The 23,834-nt window shown below is 31.4% G+C and overlaps 1 protein-coding gene across 3 annotated transcripts in view; it reads right to left on the reverse strand.

Annotated features, from left to right (window-relative positions):
* Positions 1 to 23,834, reverse strand: part of LOC118189403 (vacuole membrane protein 1-like) — a 117,575-nt gene that overhangs the window by 23,805 nt on the left and 69,936 nt on the right. For 2 of the 3 annotated variants that reach the window (XM_035359996.2, XM_035359997.2), the window contains 4 exons: positions 15,831 to 16,105; positions 10,659 to 10,749; positions 4,119 to 4,229; positions 3,848 to 3,927 (listed from right to left, as the gene is read on the reverse strand). In XM_035359996.2, coding sequence (XP_035215887.1) covers positions 3,848 to 3,927; positions 4,119 to 4,229; positions 10,659 to 10,749; positions 15,831 to 16,105 — 557 coding nt within the window. Of the gene's footprint in view, positions 1 to 3,847; positions 3,928 to 4,118; positions 4,230 to 10,658; positions 10,750 to 15,830; positions 16,106 to 16,746; positions 16,938 to 23,834 lie in introns of those variants that run through there. The other variant, XM_035359998.2, reaches the window with a different exon arrangement.

Genomic DNA, 23,834 nt, shown 5'->3' on the forward strand with positions numbered 1-23,834 from the left:
CAACCAAAATGGCGACAATTGAAAGTAGGTGAACAAGAAAGACTAGTGCGCATGCGCGGGATGCCTACCACAGCGCTGCGACGGCGCTAGAATGAAACAGTACTTAGTTTCCAAATACGCTACGTACTTTGAATAATAATAAGTTTTTAGTAGCAGTCTTTCATTATTTTTCCAAAATAACATTTGAACATGACAATTTCTTCATACTTTACCTAAAAATGCTCAGGTATTCTACAGAATGCTAGCACTGAACATGGTTGGTAATGCATTTATATATATACATATACACACATGTAGACACTAACCTGACCCTCCGGTGGGTCATGCATTGCTGTTGCTAAGCGTTTATAGCATGCTAAGCTTGCTAAGCATTTATAGCATTCTTTGCATCGCTTTCTCGTCTTCCTTGCAGATCCTTCGTACGAATTTTACAACTTTTTTTTTCTTTTTTTGCTATCATTACTTCACTATGGGGATTAATAAAACAGACCGCTAATTCAAGCGTCGATGCAGGAAAAGAACAATGAATATCCTATCCTCACCGCCGTCAACATGTTAATCAATATATTTTAGCAAAAAATCTGCAGTACTCATTGAGCATACAGAAGTTTCATAAGATAACAAATGTTTCCACTGTCAGCTGCTTTGTAAACACAAATTAGCATATCATACATGAAAAGAACACTTTAATGGATTCTAAACATAAAATGAATATACTTATTTAAATAACAAGTATATATAGCAATCTCGTGATTATATATCCCTCATTCATAAAAATCTTCCAATTATATGAAAATCTCTGACTAACACTGATGAAAGGTTTATAAAAATAATATTTTTTTTTTTTTTTTTTTTCCAGTTTAATTTGAAAGGTTTGTGCATATTACCTGTCATGGAAATTTTAAGCTCATGCTTTTTTTTATTCCACCTCCACCACTAAGTTAAACCTTTTTAGGAAATTCATTACTAATTTTTAAACTTTATTATGTATTTCTGATTTTTTTTAGCCATGAATATTCCTACTTAAAAAATGGACTCTTCTTTCTTATCTATATATTACTTGCTCTCCACACCTGCTTATGCTTTTAACTGAATAAACCACTCCCTTTCTTGGAATTCAATCAAGAAAAGAATTAAATACAACCAATAAGGTGCAGTGTAGGAGCTTTTATTCATTTATTTTTTGTCAGTGGTATGCATAGTGATTTTCTGTTTGGAAAACTCGTAAATGAGCAAAGTTTCTGAATTCATGAAATGCAAATAATTAAAAAATCAGTATTTCCTTGTTAAAGCACTGTCACAAAAGCCTTAAGCAACATTTGAAATTTACATGTTACAGATTTGGTGATCAAGCTTGATGGCCACTATATAAGTATAAAAAGTATTAAAAAATCTGTAGAGTATTCAATACATCAAAAAAACTTTTCATAGAACAATTTAAAATTCCCACAACAACTGTAAGAGAAATTTAAAAATACAGATACCATTTTTGATAACGCGTCACAAATGTGAAATTTAGCTAAACAAATTAAGCAAAAGACAAAATAAAGTTCAACACTTGGCAAATACAATTGTTTAAAGAAATCCATATCCCAATATGCCTGTCAGTTACAAAGACAGAAAACAATAATCTTGGCAAAAGCTCAGAACAAAAAAAATTTGGTACTATTCGGTTTCGAGGGCCGTAAAAAATCGCCAAACTATTGTTGATGCCAGTGCTGCCAAAAGTAATTGCAGCAACCCTAATGCAAGAAAGGAAGTGTAATAGTAATCTAAATATTGATGTTTTAATTTAGATGAAAGGTTAATTTCATATAATATTTTCGTTACCGAGTTATTGCTAAAGCATAATGTCATCTCGTTGGTTGTTCAAACATAATTTTCTATAACGAATGATGCCTTTTCTTTGAAAACATTCTCGGTAAAGTGCTGAATCACCCACTTATTTCTTTGCCGCTTTTTACAAGGGTAAAAACAATTGGAATTGTGTCAATTTTCTTTTACTTTTTAAGTGACAATAGGTCGATGTGTACATAGATAAAGTCAAAGGTGTGCACAGTGCCATTTTTATGCAATTCTAGGATTTTTTTTAAGTGAAAATAGGTCGATGTGCACATGGATACCGAGTATGTGCAATTCTTAAAATCGTGTCAAGCAGTGGGTGATTCTGCACTTTACCCAAAACTCTATTGCAGACTTTTCATCATAGGCAATTCCCAAATTGTTAATTCCATAGGATATCAAAAAAGGATTTAAAAATTAAACTAGTATTTCAATGGCGTCTTAAGAAATATAGAACTATATAAACTTAGGTAATCTGAAATAAGCGCGTACGCGAAATTTGGCACGCTGTTAAATGAGCATGTTTGCTAGATTTGGCACTTTCGTGCATACATTTTCGGTTGAATTTTTTTACGGCCCTTGAAACTGAATAGTACCAAAAATTTTCTTTTATAGAGACAGATTCAGATAAAACAAAAAAGGCCATGAAACAGCCACTTGTCTAATCGGTCATCTAATTAGTCTGCCAAATTCTGCACAGCATTACACACTTAAAGACATCTAGTGATCTGCTTATTTTCGCAACGCTCAGCAGGAAAAAGGTGGTGTCTTTCTTTGCTAATTTGACATGAAAATTCCAACATCTCATGTCGGATGATTTACTGTACGAAGAGTCATAACAGAAAATTCCTGTTGCTCTATATATGGAACATAGCATTTATTCACAAATATATATACTTGGTGCCTTCATTATGCTGTGTATGGAAAGATATTGCTAAAGCTTGCATTAAGAATTGTTTCATGGAAGCAGGCTTCTCTTTAGACAAAAACCAAAGAATCATCTGTCTACGGTAAACATGTAGTAGAAATACCAAATAATAAAGAAGAGAATATTTTAGATGGATCATATAAACATCAGTGAGAATGCAGAAACAAAATAACTGAAGTAAAATCCTAGATGATACTGAGGATGAAGAGACATGGCAAAAAGGATTTAGAAAAGACCCTAAACTTTCAGAACAGCAAAATGTGCTTTAGAAAAACTCGTATTATTACATTTCACTTACTAATACCACTTATTCTTGCTTTTACAAATACTAAAGAACATTTTCACTAAAGACAGAAGCAGAAACAAAAACAATACTCAATTGCATACTATTTTGAAAAGAACGAAATGTATTCAAGTTATTTAAATTTTTTCATATTGAATTTGTTTCACTATTAAATTTTTATGTAGCAAATTAACCAGAGATACTTTTCTAATAATGCATGTTATGTTGTTTAACTAATTTCAGACTTGATTTTGATAATAATTACATTAATTTATGCTTTTTTCATTTATGTGACACTTAGTTCATACTTTGCTAATTAATGTACATGCAAGGAATTACTGCATTTAAATTAAAAGTGATAAATGAAGTTATTATTATTAGGAGTTCCAACTTGCACATAATTTTTGACATAGAAAATTAACTCAAATGGTTCATCCAAGCAAATCATCATTATAAGCCAAAACTAGAATACTGATTCAGTGGTCTTGAAAGATCTCCAAGAACATAATACGTTTTATACAATGGTTTCTCTGACATATGCTTATTCATTTGAGAACATATATTTAACGATGGTTTCTAACTACGAATGAATATAACAGCTCGAGAATACAATGAAAAAATGCAAGTAGATAATTTTATTCGTAAAATATTATAATTATATTAATACAGACAAAACCTTAATATATTTTATATGACTGTACTTTTGCATCAAAGCATACGGTTGGGAAAATACACAATCAAATGATAAAAACGTGACCATAAATTTAAAAAGAACAACAAAATATAAAACTTACTCATCAGGATACGGAGGCTGAGGAAAATCAAGACTGTTACATTCATATGCAGCTAATGTTACACGAGCTATATGTGGACCCTGTGGAAATTCATCAATTTCAATTTAAGAGTAGAATTCATATTATACTAAAAAGACAAACTAACAAAATTAAGCATGTTTTAAAAAAAATTAAACTCTATACATTTTATATTAACACATGTATTATTATCATAGCATGACCTTTAATATCTTGCATAAAAATTATTCTACTAAACAAAACAGAGACTTACTAAATAAAGTACAAATGTATGGAGGCCTGTTCCAAGCCCAACTGATGATAAAACACCAAGACCTATCCAATAGGCACATCTTAAAAACTCCTTCTCTAGTTGGACCACATACTGAAAAAAAAAAAAAAAAAGTTTTAAAATTGTCATACGTTTTTAAAAGGGTGATTTGGTACTTTTAGACAGCACATAAAAATAATATATTTAAGAAAATTTACATAATGAATATGCTTTTTTCTGGTTTGTAAATATGAAACAGAAGCTGTAAAAAAAATTTTTTAATACTGTAGCAAGAATACAGTACTGATAATAATCATGCCATACTAACTGATAAGTAAGCTCTTACAGACGAGTCATTTCTTCATTAATGAGTCCATTCTTTGAGCCATCACAGAAACATTTAAGGTTATTTAAGACTAAATAATTTATTAAGTTTATAAAATGCTTTTAAGAGCCCCACTCATTATTCAATACATATAAGTTGCTTCTTTAATTTCTAAAAATATATAGCTAAGTAGCAATTATGAATTATATTACCGTATTTGACGGCATATAAGACGCACTGGCATATAAGATGTATCCTTATTTAGAAGGCCACACAAGGAAAAAGTTTCAATAGTCCATGCGACCACAATAACTTAAAATGTGGTTTCTTTTAGTTCTCATGTTTCGTAAAAGGCAAATAAACAATCATCAAATGCAATTACCAAACATATTTTTTATTAAGGAAAATTAACAAACGGCAAGCTATTTTGAGCATGATATATAAATTTCAATAACGAATAAATGAATGAACGGCAAGCAATCAAACATAATACAAAATAAAGCAGAAACAACAAAAACACGGATTCAAAGAAAACATTGCATATCGTGAAATTAGACTTTAATCACTTTCAAAACCATCAAAATCCTTTTCACTATCATCACCATCGAAAATGAGAATATCATCATCGCTAGTATCACCTTCTTCGAATAATGCGTCGTCTTCTGTTCCATCAAGAACATTACTGATTCCGCACTTCTTAAAGGACTTAATGACTTCAGCCTTTGCGTCCTCCCAAAATCTTTTTAATCACTCGCACACTTGCGAAATAGAGGGCCGCTTCATTCTCCCTGAGGGTGTGACGGCGTGATGTGGCTCTCCTATCCACTTGTTCCATCATTCTCGCATTTTCCCTTAAATTGCTTATTCACCGATACATCTAAAGGCTGCAATTGGTTAGTCAGTGCACCAGGAATGACAGCTATCTGGGTTTTTAATCCTCTCGCTTTATTCTTTATGGTTTCAGTTCTATGGGCACTAAACTGATCCAAAACCAAAAGAGAGGGTTTTTTTAAGAGTCCACCAGGTCGCCTCGCCCATACGTTCTGTAACCACAGTTTCATTCCAGCTTCGTCCATCCAAGCTTTCAGATGAACACAAATAATTATACCCGTTGGAAGTTTTTCTTTCGGATGAGTTTTCTTTTGAATATGAAAAATGGCGGAAGTTTTGCGCCATCAGCACACCATGTTAGAACTACCGTAAATCGGGTTTTTCATGACCTGTGGTTTTTATGGTTTTTGATTTAGACCCTTTAAAACTCACAGTCCTGTTGGATGGTACATCAAATGTGAGTGGAATTTCATCCACATTTCCTATTTGACTGATCTCAAAAGAAGTTTTTTTTGCGTGCATTTATAACAAACCGATGAAATGCTAGTATTTTTTATTTATAACCTGTTGGCATTTTTTTGCAATATTTGTTTTTGTGTGCATTGATAAGCCTTGCCTTTTCATGAACCTGTAGCACCAGCACTCAGACCCTTAAAAGTTCTGATTCCCATGTTTTTCTGCAAATCCTTTGGCCTCATTGATTATCATTTTTAGTTGAAATACTTATCCCAGATTTCCTCTTATCTATCACTCATATTTTTACGGCATTTTCAAGTTCAGGCCAAGATGGAGCTGGGCATCGAAGGTTATGTTTTTGTTTTTTAGCAGTCTTCAGTTGATCTTCCTGCAGTCGCCAAGTACGCATCATTTTTTCGGTAGATGGTGGACCGAAATGCCTTGCTGCTGGTCTGTTTCCATGCACTTTGGCGTAGTTTAACACTCCTAGTTTATACTGAATTGTATAGCTTAATCTCTTGTTTCCTGTAGTCATATTTTCCAGGGTATTTTTTTAAAACAAATAGTTTTAAGCACCGATACCAACACATTTATAAAGAGTAGCACCAATACCGAAAGGTCTGTCAGCTGAGTCAAAGAAAGTCTATGTAAAGAAGGAAAGGCTCCATAGAAGTAATGTGATCATCTAACCTGTTTGAACTTCGATATCAGCTTCGAGCTTTGGCGCTTTTTGGCAACATATTTCACGCATACGCAAAATAACTATGGCAGATGTAGAAAAAGTTATGTGTGTCTAGACCTTTATCTAAGCTAAAAATAGCATTCAGTATTGAAAGTTAACCTGTGTCCTTCATGTACAAGACGCAGGTAACTTTTGTGAGACCAAATTTAGGAAAAAAGTGCATCTTATATGCCATCAAATATGGTAATTAATTGGAATGTTACTTTTTTTACTGAATAAATTAAATATTAATAATTTTACCAAATACATAATCCTATCACTTATAAATTTTTAATAAATTTACAATTTGCGAGAACTTTCAGTTCTTTAAAAATTCACATTTTTTTAAATTAACATCACAAAGATACACCAACATCTCTATACTATGGTATATAAGTGCATTCCAACAAAGTTCTGAATGAAATCAAACATTTTGAATGCCATTAAATCTTAATTCTCTTTTCATTTTCATTGAATTCAATTAAGTAATCAATTTAAAAAATTCATCTGTAACATACACTCAGGCTTTACGTATATCCACAAACAGTATCGTAATAAATAATTTTTCATCTGTTCAAACTAGGGACATTATAAACAGGAATTTTCATGATATTTTCTCGTAAAGAGTTTCAATGTAACCACGAGTTACTGGGAAAACAGACATGTTTAGATTTTTAATAATACTAATTTCTTCTTCTATCATCCATTTTAGCTGTGATCAACATACCTAGAACTTGGAGGTTCACACTATGCACAGTGAATTGTTAAATTTTGATTAATGAAAATACCATTCAGTCTGATTTATTAGACATAAAAAAATCAGTTTGGAGGTGACTGTTCTCTCAGATTAGACTGTGCAAGCCTTTTAAAGGATACCAGCTTAAGAGTTGGCCAAAAATCTTAAAACTAATAAAAACAAATTGACTGTCATTGATGCACTAATTCAGGTTGATTGAAGAACTACCATCAAAAAAATCACTAGGGAACTTTAAAATAGTACTAGCAATGTAGAAACATCAATTTAAGATTATAAATTAAGAATTTTAGACAGGGAGAGAAATTCATGTCTAATGAGCAAGCTATTGATGCTGTACAAGAATGGGGCAACATGCAATCAAAAAAACTTTTATTGTTCTGGAATTCAAAATTTTCCTGGGCACTATAACAAGTGTATTGCAGTGAGAGATGATTACAAACTAAAACAGTGTTTGTTTCGCAGAGTTCAAAAAAGGTTTAGCTGATAAATTCATCCATACATACGACTGTTCCTTATGTCGTGTCAAAACACTTTACTAAATATTTACATAGGTGCAGAGTATTTGATATAGAGCTATCTGCCTAAAGGGAGGGATACCTTCGTAAATGACATTCTAAGGGAAACTGACTTGTAGTCATGTTACACATGGTGAAAACCATAAAAACACTCATGCAAACGTTTGCAGGATTCGAACCTCAGCCCAAACTACCAGTGCTCAGCAACTTTATTGCCCAGCCACTGGTGAGCCCTATTAAATATTTAAAATCTAAACAGACCACCTTTTCTTTAAAACATAAGTGGATAAAATTTTAATCAATTTTAAAAACTCTAATGGTTCAACTATGTGTTTTACTATACCGAACTGTGTTTTTCATCAACATAAAAAAAAAGGGGGAAATTTAAGCAAACCTAAGATAAAATTCTAAGACTAAAATAAATTTTGAATTTGAAAATGATTGCTTAAATTAATGGACATTCTTTCACTGATTTTATATAATAAATAAATAGTACTATGAACATTTACTACAAAAACATCTCATATTAAAAATTACTCCTTCCCGTTACTTGTGAAAGAAATCCAGTTTTATTCCTTGTGTCTTATATTTGCCCATGAATAATAAATTACTTTTTATATGCATTAATATATTAAAATTTGAAATGCTTTCAGTAATGAAATATTATTCACCCAGGGTCAGATTAAGACTTTTAGAATGCTTAAACATTAAAAAAATTTTAGTGCCCCTTACATAATACATTTACTTTATAATGCCTGTTTTTCCCCCACTTTCTTCATTTGGTTTAGCTGCACCATACATTCCATGGCAGAACCAGCAATTTTTGCTTAATGGTTAATTCAGCTCTTACATTTAGCTTACCTTACATAAAAAGTGACATACAGGCAAAAAGTCCATACTCACAAAAATAAAATATAAATGAAATATATATATATATGCTATTTCTAGTTGGAAACTTAAAAAGAAAATATTTTCTGGTACTTTTCAGTTAACAGTGTGCAAAATGTCAATATTAGTTAGAAATCTATAGATAGGAGAGGAAGAAAATAAGAGAAGTAGAAAATAAAGCATTAAAAATTTTAAAAATTAAATTTATTATTAATGAATGAAATCATGTATTACTAACGACTGAAATCTTTATCACTTATGCAGTTTCATCTAAAAATCGTTTCTGTTCTCACTGATCTTGCCTTAGGACACCTGCATTACCTTTCAACAGATGTACTGTCTCAGCGAAACTCCCAACCTGACGCTGTCCTCAGAGCAGTTCGTGCGAGACTCATAGTCCCCCATAGTCCCCACACTTAGTGCTAGAAACATAGCCCCTTCGGACCACTCTCCACTTCACTGAGTCAATAAAGACACGATGAATGTAGTGATATTTCAATGATGGCCATAGAGCGACCTCCCCAATTATACACCTCTCATGTGGCTAAAGCTAAAAAAAATATTTTTACAAACAACTGCACATGTGATTATTCCATTCGATGACACTAAAGCAATTATTCCTAACTGCAGGTGATAAAATACCATCTGTGTTAACCCTTGACACGAGAAGTAAATAAACTAACTAGTTCTATGTAAAGAAATGTGTGAACCTAGCTAGGATCTGCTTTAAAAATCTTTCTTATAGTGGCACAGGTCTTTCACTGGAATTCCAATTTTGATGCTTCAATAGCAATAAAATATAATTCTGTTTTTACGAACAAAATATGAATACTACCACTCTTGCAAGAAACACATCATGAATCTCTTGCAAGAAACACATCACGATTGCCAAATTGTATAATCCATATTGATTCTCTTTTTTGATTTTTTTAAACAAAGAAAAACATTACTAAAAACAACTGAAAATGTCATTAGAAAAATTACTAGACCATGTTTATTCTCCTTGCTTATTCACAATGATATCATTGTACAAGTACTCGAGATGAAATAAACAGGTTACTGTACTGGGGCTTCAACAATTATGAACTGGCACCCCATTTACTAAAAAACACACATTGTATTTATTTACAGCGGCTTTCTTTGTTTTCTGAATCTTGTGTTTTCGAGTTTTATTTGCAAATATCAGTGAAATGACTTTTTCTTTCATGGATACTACTGATAATCTTTAATAAATCTGCTTGTTCTTGAAAAAAGTATTCAAAACAATTTTTACCCAAAAATTTTATAAAAAAAATCTGAAAATAAGCTTGCATAAGTATTTGAATACTTTGAAAAAATAGATTATATTTAATAATGTCCACAATGCAAAAGCAAAGAATATTTTCCCTATTGTCAACTCAATGGTTGGTCTAAAGAAACAAGTTGTCAGTGGAGACAAGTGAAGCAATTTTGATTGGTCATTATAATTCTAAAATGACTTGCATCTAATTTTATAATCATGTGAAAACAACAATGATGTAATCAAGAACATAAACTTATGTTAATTTTGGCTTTATTACATGAATTATAAATCAGGAAATGAACGTAAAATTTTCAATTATGTATTTTACAGCTGCTGTAACTTCAGGCAGAAAAATATGTTCATAGAACTAAGTTATATAAAAGATCAACTCGGGAAGTTCCTAAAACAAAAACTGATATTATAGATACATTAACACTCAATTTAGATTTTAAAAAATATTAAAATAGTACTACAAGATTTCCAACATTTCCCCTAAAATTTATTTTACCTTTAAGATTTTTTAAAAGGATAGTTTTTATCTATTATAAAAAATAACAGTTAATGTTATTTTATAAGCTCTTTTTTAACAATTTCAGAATGTGCTGATATTATAAAAAATTATTTATCATAAATTGAATTAAATATGAACTTTGACCATATATTTAATTTTTTCAATGATTCAATGAATTTATAAATAAATTTTAATGAAACTGAAAATGTTCCTCCCTAAAATCAACAACATTATAAAAAGCAAGAATCAATATTTACTTTTTGATGAGGACCTTCTAAATGATATAATGTGATGCTAATGGCACTGACTAGTAAGCTTGTTAAAACAAACTTTTGATGCTGAAGTAGTCTACAAAGAAATTATTTGAATAAAATTAAAATATGACCATATGAAATGTAATAAAGCAGATAACAGAGCATACATTATACGAACGCTAAACAAATGTAGTTGGTTAAAAAACTATTTGCCATACTTAAGAAATAATCAATAGAAAAATTTAAAAAACAACTATTTCAACAGACTTTTACAATATTAAATAATTCTTGAAACTAAAACTGAAAATAAACGAAAAGTGGTTAAGAGAACCATTTAACCCTCTGAGCGACACAGGATTTTAAATCCTGTCATGAAAACTGGTATTTAAACAGCATTTATTAATTGAGTTTGTATAATTACTTATTTTAGTCTGTATTTTCATAAACTTGCATTCATTAAGATGATATTTACATTATTAAAGAAAGTACGAAAGCAAAATAACTTAAATTATAAACTAATATACGGCAAGTGGCAAAACTTCCGATGACCGGATAAAGCAGCTCATAATGCTCAGAGGGTTAATTATCTTCAAATTCCAGAAAACTTTATATTATATTTGACTGTGTATTGCAATCTTTATATATAGACAAGTTCTACTTGCTTACAATGCAATGACAGATTATGATAATTGTAAAAAATGAAAAGCTATCCTAAACTTTTAATTTCAATGGGGAAAAATCCTTGTATTTGCTTACTACTATTTAAAGCAATATTTTTATTAATACTCTAACAGTAGGAACATGTTAAAGTTTGATTACTATGGTCATTTTGAAAGAATAATTTACTTAATCATCTAACAAGTTATGAATTCAAACTATAATTAAAACAGCAATGTGAATATTCTGAATTTGTTAAATTCAAACGATCAAAATACTTCTCCAGGATACAGGTGGATCACAAAGCACTTTACAAAATGTAGGGTAATATACTCAGCATCAATATCCAAGACATATGTGATAAACTTAATTTGCAAATGTGCGACTTTTTACTACAATTTAAAGCTGGAATCTGAAAAATGTATGGTTTTTATATCTAAAATCTATATTTGCTATACCCTAATTACTAGTGATCATAGTTTTCCAACACAGTCAACTGCTTATAGGTATGATTAAAAACTAATAATAAAATAGATTTTTTTCATTATTCATCTAAAATTTTTTTTTCCAACTTCTGTAAGAAAACTATATTTCTAATCTGATATTGCTAAAACACATTTTTAAGTAGCTAATATATATTTTGAAGTTTCCATATTTTCTTTGATAATTTCAAAATAGCACGACAATTAAAATACACTACATTGAATGCAACACTAGAAATTTAAAAGTTAGAAACTGATACTAATTTTATTAAAATAATTATTAATTTTTAAAATACATGTTTATTACTGCTTACAAAAATGTTTATTACTGCTTAATAGGTACATGATACAATTTTTGTTTTTGTTGTTTTTGCTTGAGAAAATATAATTTTTTAAAAATTTTTGCAGTTAAGATGTGCAAAGTTTTCCAATTCCTCTTCTTTCTTCATTTGAGTCAGTCTCCATTGCAAAATCAGACATCCTCATGCCTTTAACAATTAATTTAACTTCTTGTATATTAAATGCATTTGTCTTCTTCGTTATCATTGCTTTTACTATCACCTGGTGTTATAAGATCATCTTATTCATGCAGTATTTCTCAATTAATTCTTTTAATTTCTTTCTGTACCTGAAAATCCTTTGCCTCCAATTACTTTCATAAATTATATAATTTCAGTAGCTTTATTTTCAAACAATGGAAATTGTTGATAACTTCTGGCTAGAGTTGATGCCAGCAAGCATTCAGTATTGAATGAACACAGAACATGTATGAATGAAATTTCAGCACTGGACACCAATTAGGTGGGTATAATAAAAATAACACATATCTGTGAAACTGCATTCTGCAAATCTGTACTCGGCAATTATTTAATGTATACTCAAATAAGCTTACAGTATTGTAAGGTGACCAAACTGTGCAAAATAGAAGAGATGTTTAGAATGGGAATACTATATTTCAGTATAGTATCTTGCTTCTAGATACAGTCAAAAGTCGTTAATTCGGACACCCATAATCCGGAATGATCTATAATCTGGACCTCAAAGCTTCAAACTTTCTGCGCATGCGTCGCATTGATGCATGCGCGTAAGGCCTTTAACGGCTGAGAATATGCTTGTGCGTGTGCGCAAAATATGTTTACGAGTGCGCGTTTAATGTATAATGGACGGTGTAAGCTAAGCTAAAATTATTTAATTATCTATTTCAGTTAATGTTGCAGATTGCGTTGTTCCTTAATCTTCGAATTGGATCCGGCTTATTATTTTTTGCAGACTGTTAGAGCAATTTTATAAAAGTAAGCTTGAACTTTCGATTACGTCAAATAGAATTTCTGATATATATTTATTAATATGTAAATGATCTACAAAGCAAAAGTATGTTTCGAAGTTCATTAAACAAAAAGTGGAATTGCTATAAAAAATAGATAAAGGCATATCCTTTGTTTATCTAAACTTTAACGTTTGTTTATCTAAACTTTGTTTATCTTTAACGCTGCGCATTGAATTGGAAGTTGATCTGTCAGCACTATCTTTATCTTCAGGACAGATGTTTTTATTTTATTTGGCTTACAAATCCTTACTAAATGTAGCATTTCATCTCGATGTACTCCATCTTTGATATGATTTAAGTTCCTTGTCATTATAATTCGCTTCCGATAGTGAAGAAAGTGACCCAGAGGTTATTGAAAACGAAAAAATTTCGATTGACAAATTAGTCGGTATTCTCAACACAGCAATTATAGGACTTAAACAGCGGAACTTTGTAACTGAACAAGAAATTATGTCTGTTTAAAGAATTAAAGAGAATGTATTATCACATAAAAAACAAGGCAACTTAAACAATTTACATTAAAAGAAATGTTTAATAAAGTAAACAAATAAATATTAAGCTTTTTTTTGTAAATTTTGATACCCTTTAGATCATAATTGTTCTTTATTTCATAAATTACGGTTTCATATTTTTAATTTTATAATTTCTGCATGCCATCTTACCAGATTTAAACTGATGATCTATAATCCGGCAAAATCGATAATCCAGAATCGCCGAAGTCCCGACGAGTTCGGATTAACGACTTTTGACTGTACTATGATACTCTAGATTATGTGGATCTTAACACTCTGTACAGTCAGTCTTTAGTCATAAAAATGCAAAAGTGAAAGCAAAAATGCATTAAATAATCAAATAATACTATACAGAACTCTCAAGGTCAAGAAGATTTATAAGTGAATTAAAGAGTTTCTATTAAAACTGTATTTCTTACTCAGAGAAACAGGCAGAGCACTTAAATCATCTAAGAAACTAAAATGGATATATAGAAACATATTTGAATACTTTTACGAGTAAATATACGGCAAAAAGCTTAACGTCTGAAAAATGTCGACACTGTATTTATAAATGTAATGCTGTACTGAGAAAGACATGGATTACATGAAAAATTAAACTGTATTCGAAGTATAAAACTCCGTATATTGAGAAAAATGATGAGACTTTTCTTGATCAGAAAAATTATCTTTCTTTCAAATCTGTAATCATAGTCAAACTCTACTAACAGCAAACAACTGCATTAACACAGCTGGTAGTAAGTACAGTGAAACATGCTATGATGACGTTTGAAAATAAGCAGTATTTCTGAAAACTTAAGCACTACTGGTAGTGAATATCACTAGACAGTCATATTCTCACTACTTCAGAAGACAAAGCATTTGAAATCATAAAGTCACAGAAAAACTGTTTGAAGCCATGGAAACCATGATAATTATACCAGAATATGCTTTAAACTAAGATGATATGTTCAAATTGTACAAGACATATCAACATATCCTGCTTTTAGATATGCCTTAAAAGATATCCTTCATTCTAACATACAAGCAATATGTTACAGTAAATATTACAAGAATTTTAAAAACTAGAAAAATTAATAATTTGAAATAACAAAATTATGCACTTAAATGGCTTATAGTGGCTTCAGGAAAAATAGTCACTTTACTCCAAACTAGTAATTCAACATGTGTGTCTGGAAACATAAATGGCATACCTCTTCTCTAGGTAAAAACTTTAATTACTATATAACAATGATAATAAAATAAAGCACATATAATTAAGTTTTGTATTCATGAATACCTATATTGAACAAAAAAGGATTTTTATGTCAAAACATTAAACTTATATAATTTTATCAGATAATCTAAATAGCACTGACAGGGAATATAGACAAATGTATACAAAAAAATATGGAGTGCAGACTAATTCAAAATGCATACAAGTGTCAAGCACAAAGACCACACTTTGACATTTAAATAATATTAATGGATAGAATTTCTACCGAACTCAGTTATCAGAACTAAAAACTTCAGAGTTCTCATGAGACACCCCTAAACAATTTTACTCCTTATCTCCAAAGGACACAGTAGTCCAAACAACAAATTCACATAACTTAAAAAGAAAGAAGAAAAAAAATGTGTTTGCAGAAATAATGCTAACTAACATACAGAAATAATAGGAAATGCATTTAATATGACTGCAACAGACTTTACATATGGCAGTTTTCTGTTAGCATGAATTGACTTGATGCTATATTTGTTGCATACCTCTTAAGAAATATGTAATTTCTTGCTGTTTATGTATATTCTACTTCAGGAAAATTCTGATAAATATTCATAACCCAAAAAGTAAAATAACAGCTTATACTATTAACTGTATTAACAAAGTTTTTTATAGAAAATGTACATTCATCTAAATCTTCCTACAGAACTTGAATTATAATATTTAACTAGACTGTAATACTGGTGTTATACTAAATAACACATCCCATTATGTATCCAAGTTTAAACACCAATGAAACAAAGGAAGAAATCTCCAAATGGTTTCCTCATACTTAGGCATAGTGATATATAATAAATGAGATGCCAAAATAGCATGGTCTAATGAAAATTAATATTAAACTAGATATTTCATTAAACTCTTAGACATTCCAAAAAGCAGCTATTAGACTTATCTACTACAATAAATGAAATACTTAAAAATAAATTTTATACTTACTTAGTTCCATATTCATAAAAATTTATAAATAGTTCTTTTACAAAATACTGAAGTGTTGTGAAGGGCCTTTTCCATAGCACTAAATTTTGCCTATCCTCACGGTTTGCAATCCACTGTTTGGTTTGACTAGATAAAGAACTTGTATCATATTGCAGTGAAAATGCAGTATCTATACCACCATTTGTTGCAAGATTTTCATATGATTTTCTAGACTTTATACGCAAATCAGTACCTTCTGACATTTTTGTCTTGTCAAATTTCTCCAGACGCTTTACCTAAAAAGCAATAAACATCATCATACATATACTTGATACAATTTTAACATGCAAACAATCATATTTTTACAACAATATTTAATCATTCATTAGACAAAAATCTGAATAATTTACAAAGTTCTTAAATTTATATACCACACAGAAGTTTTTATGCAAATAAATAGAACGACAGAGTTCAAAATTTTGCTTAGAATGGGATACTTTCATTAAATAAATCACTAAAAACTCATCTAACTTTACCAGTTTAATCTGATATCAATACATGAAATAATCAAAAATTAACTAAAAATATGCTTAACATAAAATCGTTACAACTGTCTGCAAATGGAAACCAATTAGCTACAAAATTGTAGGCAAATATTCAGTATTACTATCTAAATTCATAACAGAAAAATCAATGCTATATGTCAATTACACTATAAAATTATAATTAAATTACGAAAATATTAAGGAGCTCAAAACCTCCCACTGCCTTTAATATTACCTGAATTTTAAAGACTGATTTCGCTAATATCATTATTAGTCACGTAGTGTTCCAAAGATAATTAAAAAATTTAAATATAATTAACTAAAGAAAATAACAAGTGTTCGTAAAAAAAAAAGAACATATTTAATTCAAATATAAAAAGTACACGACTTACGGAATGCCTAAAATTAATAAATTATAAGTAGCTAAGATAGTTCAAATATTAACACTACAGTCTGTTCAACAGTAGAAGGCCAATTAAAATTTCGCAGGTAGCACATCCCGTTGGGTACACGATGTACGAGACGTATCAATTTTGAAATTGCAACTTCCTGCTCAACAAGAAACCTGCCTGGTGGTATCTCCTCTGTTTTCGCCAAATCGCCATGCAGCGCTTGTTACGCCGCCCTGCTGGCGACGATAGCTATTGACACGTCACCTGACGTGACGTCACTGACCGGTGATGAAATCTTGCACCTCGCGCAACGCATCGAACTCTTGTTTTTCTATCATTTTTAATAGTTATAACGTTAAACTAACTTAATACTTTTAAGCGATATTGTTTATCTGAAGGTATACTGAAAGGAATGAATGATTAAATGTTTCTAGGGACAATGGAAAGAGTAATTTTTCAAGTAATTAATGTCTGCTCTGCTGATCTTCAGCAATCAACATCCGGCTATCAGAGAGTTAGCTGCTGAGAAAATATATAAAATAACGATTGGAAAATGTTTCGACCAATTTAAAATTAGTTATATTTATTTATTTGAGTATATTTTTTGGCTTTGATTTCGAAACTTGTATTTACAGAGTAGTCAAGTAATCACATTTATTCTCGAATTATATTACAGATTTCACGAAATATTTGAATAAATTTCTATTTTAATAACTCAGTTTTTAGTCTGGTACCAACTGCATCATATTGCACGACCGAACCGTGTTAAAACTTCGAGACTTGTTGCATAATGAAAATCAGTATTTTATCTCTATTTATCCATAATAGGGATGTAAGCAGTAGCGCACTAACATTTAATAAGCTGAAGAGAAAAAAAAAACACTATCGCAATTTCGAAGAAGAATATATTCTGAAATATTTATAATCCCATTAGCTCCTTTCCCTAACCACCGTCTAATCTAGAAGAAATGTGAGCCCACAGCTTTTACGCTCATTATTCTACATAAACTCTATATTTTATTTGGGATTTGAACTCGAATTGAATCAATGTTTTTCATTCAAATAAGTTGGTGAGGATAAGGATTATTAGAAGCATACAACAATATACAAATTCCTTATTTTATTAAGATAATCTGTGTCAGATCAAAAATTATATCAACGTCTGTGAAATAACATCTTATTTAAAAATAATGCAAAAAGAAAATTTTAAATTAAAAAAACTCGTTTTTTTATCACAGTTATTAATAAAAGAACAGCGCTCAAATTTATTTGTTATTATTCTGTCGAGGCATTAAACGTGTATACTCTATGTAGAGTGAAACAAGTTTTACTCCGTTTTAAGTACTTGGAAAGTGTCAAATGCAATAAAATATCTGCTAGAGGTTCAAACTTTTGTAAAATATTAAAACATTTTTATCTTATATTTTAATGCTAACTGCACTAATACCTTAATATCAGCGTTCAAACTGCTGGCACATTTGAGACGTCCCACTAGCACCCGAGCGGTAAAAATGCTAAATGCTGGTAGTTCGATTCTCAGCGGAAAGAATGGCTGCATGGGCGTTTTCGTGTTTTCCCCCCTTGTGTCTAACGTAGATAAAAGCCAGCTTCCCTTAGAAAGTCTTCCATGAAAGCATCCTTACCTTTAGGCTGAAGCCCACCAGCGGCCGAGCGGTAAAGTCGCTGAACACTGGTAGTTCGGTCCGAGGTTCGAATCCCAAGAACGGGCTGGCTGCATGGGTGTTTTCGTGGTTTTCCCCATGTGTAACGTGTATACAAGCCAGTTTCCCTTAGAAAGTCCTCCACGAAGGTATCCCTCCCCTTAGGCAGATAGCCCTCGAGGCTTTGCCGTAATTAAATAACCTAACCTTTAGGCTGAAAGTCACACTTTGTTTTGTCATAATCGAACAAACTACTTTGTGACTTCGCTAGCATATTTTCGTTTGCGGTTACTACCTTAAGGATATATGCAAGATAAATATATACCATATTTGACGGCATATAAGACGCACTATTTTTCCTAAATTTGGTCTCAAAAAATTTACCTGAGTCTTATACGTGAAGGACACAGGTAAACTTTCAATACTGAATGCTATTTTTAACCCGGATAAAAAACACACATAACGTTTACTACATCTGCCATAATTATTTTGCGCATGCGTGAAATATCTGTCACCAAAAAGCGCCAAAGCTCGAAGCTGATATCGAAGTTCGAACAGGTTCGACGGTCACATTACGTCTATAGAGCCTTTCCTTCTTTACATAGACATTCTTTGACTCAGCTGACACACGTGTCGGTCAAAACTACCGCCGTTTTTCATATTCAAAAGAAAAACTCATCCGAAAGAAAAACTTCCAACGGGTGTAATTGTTCATGTTCATCCTAAAAGCTGGATGGATGAAGCTGGAATGAAACTGTGGTTACAGAACGTATGGTCCGGGCGACCTGGTGGACTTTTAAGATAACCCTCTCTTTTGGTTTTGGATCAGTTTAGCGCCCATAGAACTGAAACCATGAAGAATAAAGCGAGAGGATTAAAAACCCAGATAGCTGTCATTCCTGGTGGACTGACTAGTCAATTGCAGCCTTTAGATGTATCGGTGAATAAGCCATTTAAGGAAAAAGTGCGAGAAATGATGGAACAAGTGAATAGGAGAGCCACATCACGCCTTCACACCCCTCAGGTAGAATGAAGCGGCTTTCTATTTCACAAGTGTGGGAGTGAGTAAAAAGATCTTGGGAGGACGTAAAGGCTGAAGTAATTGTTAAGTCCTTTAAGAAGTGCGGAATCAGTAATACTCTTGCAGCTATACTTTATGTGAACAGCTATACTTTATGTATATTTAATTTTTGTGATGTTAAAAAGACTCCCCCCCCTTACGATCAGAGCTTAAATTGGGCCGTAGCCCACCGGTTGTCGGCTCCGGTGCTTCTTAGTTTTTGTAATAAATTGTAATTCTGGCCGGAACGCACCGGAGCCCTGAATAAGAAGGCTGCGGCACTTCTTTTATGTAATTGAATAACAATTTCAATAGAAATTTTATCTCGAAATTTTTATTTTAGCAATAAAATTATATTAAAAATTACGTATTAAATTCCAATTTATCTCTTTACATTTTATTTAATTTTAATTATTTAATTACTTCAATCTTTAATTATTTCAATAAATAATAATTATCAATTAAATTATAATTAATGATATAATAATTATTGATTAAATAACAACTTATAAACATTAATTAAATAGCTATTAACTAATTTGATAATAATTAACTATTTAATTTTAAAATTATTAATGAGTTTAAAAGTCATTTTATTTATTTATTTACTCTCGTTCCTCTTTGCTGACGGTCTTCCATAGGGCTCCGGCACTTCTAATCTTAGAAATTAAGTCCTGGTCTGCGGAAATCGTGTTCAGTCTCATGAAATGAAGTGCCGGAGCTCGCCTTGTATAGAACTTCAGTGCGCTGCGACAAGAATTATAATTTACCTCAAAATCGTAAAACTACTGGAGCTGAAGCTATTTAGGTATTAGTAAAATAGTTTCACCAGTTCACGACAGATCACGGGCAATTGTCATTTTCTAAAGTATGCATAATTAACAGAATTCTAATTTTAACTAATGTAATAAAGTTGAAATTTTGTTATTACTGTTATAAGGTATCAGAATTGGGCGCAGCCGGACCTACATAACCAAACAAGTTAGTCTCATTGTCATTACTGTAATAAGATTACAAATGATAGGCATGCGACCCGATCCACCTGGTCTAAAAATAGACCTTATGATCTATTTTGGGTCACCTCTAAGTTCACCACAAAATAAGGAATCCCACGACAAAAACAAATTAAAGCACAATCACAACATTAAAACGCAAACTATAAACAGACAATTAACACATATCAAGTAAAAAAATAACAAGATATAAATATAGAATTAAACAATCATAAGACATAAAATTAGTATCTGAATAAGTCAAAATGAATAAAATCATAAGTAAAAATTCCAAATCAAATCTATAAAATTCTAAGATCACTAAAATGCAGATAAAAATACAATAAAAGACAATTTTTAGTTAATACAGCTATAATTTTGATTCTCCCTGCTTCCAGCATGCTTTCGCGGTGTAATGGTTGGCATACTTGGTGCATATTCGAGAGGTCCAGGTTCGAGTCTCGGCGACGGCATTGCTCATTTTTCATGTCTTCTTCAAAATAATCTAATGACTCTACACTGTTATCATCCCACAGAAAATATGTACTCCCTTCATCTACAGCAAAAATTATGTTTATGTTTGTCTTTGACTGCAGGAATATAGAAACTTTTTCAAACAGCATAAAATTAATTTTTGATCCCCCCCTCAAATTATGAATTTAAGGAATGCTGGAAATGTTTAGTTTCTCTCTCTCTGGAATTTAATTCACTCAAATCACACAATTTTCATACTATAACGCAATCTGTCTTTTTTAAATGAATTTATAAATAACATTTTCGGGCGTTAAAGGAAATATTCTGCTATATAAAATTTATACGTACTCGACTCGACTATTTATATAATGCTCAACGACTACTTATCATGAATGAAAATAAAAAGAGTACTAAATACACATACAAATGAGAAATAATAGTATTTGGCTTTCTATTTAACAGCCACAATTTTTAGTACCAACATAAAATATACTCTTTCTAAAATATCTTAATTTTCTGTTGTTACAGTATCACACGCCATGACAAAAGCACAAAAGGTCAAAGGGCTAAAAAAACACAACTAGTTTCTTTCCGGTTTCAATTCCGATAACGTTTTGAGATAGTTTTGCATATTGTCACTGCGTTGTCAGGGAAATTGTGGTGTATATTATCTGTATTATCACGCCGGAGCCAAAGGAGTATAAAAAAAAGGGATGTAAGTAGAAAAATGTATGCCAAGTTTAATAAGCGTAACATACATTTTTGTGTTTCAAGAAAAGCAGAATAATAACTATTAACTACAGCAGAAAGTTTTCTGTAGTTGGCAAAGATACATCATTCATAATATCTCCATAAGAAAAGTATCTAGCCCTATTTTATGAACTCCAAAATAAGCTAATAAATTTATCTTTCGAGTATAGCGAAGCTGATTTTAAAGCTACACTACTTCTACAGAAGAAAATGAAGTGTTTGCTTTACTATGCATTTCAATATAACTGTGGATGAAAGAGAAATTCTTAGCTTTAGACCATCGGAAAACGTGGTTGATATGTTGTCCTATAGCAGTTATTAAACACTGAAAAATATGTATTTTTCAATTTTCTTTACTTAAATTTGAAATTCTATACGCGTTTATACATTTTCAGCATTTTTAATTTTACTATTGTTCGGGAGATGTCGAGAGTTGAAATAAAATTAAATATGAAGCTTTGTCAGTTTGAAAAATATAATTAAAGCATTGAAACTAATTTAATTTATAATATGTGAATTTAAAACAGGTATATTTAAAGTACATACCAGTGGTTCTCAACCCTTTTTTTCCCGTGTGCAATCAATGTTTTCACCATATTTAGGAGATCATTCCCGTTTTCTTTACGAAATTTGAAAAATACATATATACATTTATTTACATTTAGATTATTTTCTAATATGTTTAATAAATTAAACAACAAAAGGTATAGAAAATGTTGATGTATACCAAAACTTGAATAACGACAGCTTTTATATTTAAAAACCAGAAATAAATACTTAACAGCTAAATGAAAGGCTGGGCATATTTCCCTTGTAACTATGTAATTTCTCCCTAGGGGAATCCCCTCCCAGGTTTAAATGCTTAAATTCACTCTAAATCCACGCCTGCTTATGTAGCCTGACGGCTTAACTAAAGAACTAACACGTAACTAAAGAACTAGTTTGAAAAGATTTTTAGGTAACATAATCTTTGTCGAATAATTAACTTTTGAAGTATTATTTAGGAATAAATAAAAATTTCTCAGTCAAGTTTTCCTGTCAACCCTTCGTATTGTTGCCTTCTAGGGGTTCGTGGATTTAGAGTGATTAACGGCAACACTTCATGAAGAATGAAAACACAATTCCTTAGCCAGTATTTCTCAGAACACTTCCAGAAACACGTTCAATCAGCAACACAGCCTTCAGGCTACAACGGTGAAGACAGCTTCACGGCAAAGCACTAAAGTATAGCTCCCGACTCGGTTGGGTCGCTGTCGGAGCTCAAGACACTGTATTGAAAGTATTCTACTCGATAAAACTCACGATGCACTCTCGCGATACCTCGACGATACATAGACGATGCACTACTACTCCGATTTATATAGCTTTTGACCGGTCTTCGAGAACATTCTGTGGCAAACCGGTAAGAATTCGTTCCAGAATGTTTCTCGCTCCGCCTATGGAACATTGCCACTTTTGTCGCCAAGAGGGCGATTTTGCGCCAAATCTGGCACCCCTGCATTCTTTTGCCATTTTCTGGCAATCCTAAACCCGCTTTGCGGGGGTACTATCTGAATGCAGCTGGGCAATTTGCAATAATATAAAAAATATATTCTAAATATCAAATGTTGAGATGTAAACTGCACTGATGCCACTCGGACACTGGCATCTTTTCAAGCCATAAGTGGTACAAACGGCCTTCCAGACGTGGGAGATTTTTCTAGCTGTAAAATCTGAAGTTGCATTTTTATAAAAGTAGTTTTACGGGCTCATGTACAGACTCATCAAACCGCATCCTGCTAGGATTCCGCTTCTTATATGCAATTTTCCGCTACAAATTTTGCATTCGAAGAAATGTAAAAACTTATTAGCCGCCTATGCAGATGACACAACTTTCGTCTCCAGACTCATAAGTCCCATTCCTCAAATATCCCTTTCGTAAGACACAATTTTCAATTTAGTATTAACGTTAGAAAATTATTGCGAATCCACAAAAAGTGAAATTATTTGTCATCTGAAAGTATAAGGCTAAATACGATTTTGTATGTTTAATTAGAAGGTCATAAAGATTACGGGATTATTTGGATGTCGAACTCAGTCTATAGCTTGCCTGGGATGCAGATGTTCATGACATCTTCTGTAAGGATTGTGGAGTTATTCAAAAACTGGTTT

Source organism: Stegodyphus dumicola, chromosome 5, assembly GCF_044657685.1.
Source record: "Stegodyphus dumicola isolate Sdum_Otavi_A_Nest chromosome 5, ASM4465768v1".
Lineage (NCBI taxonomy): Eukaryota > Metazoa > Arthropoda > Arachnida > Araneae > Eresidae > Stegodyphus > Stegodyphus dumicola.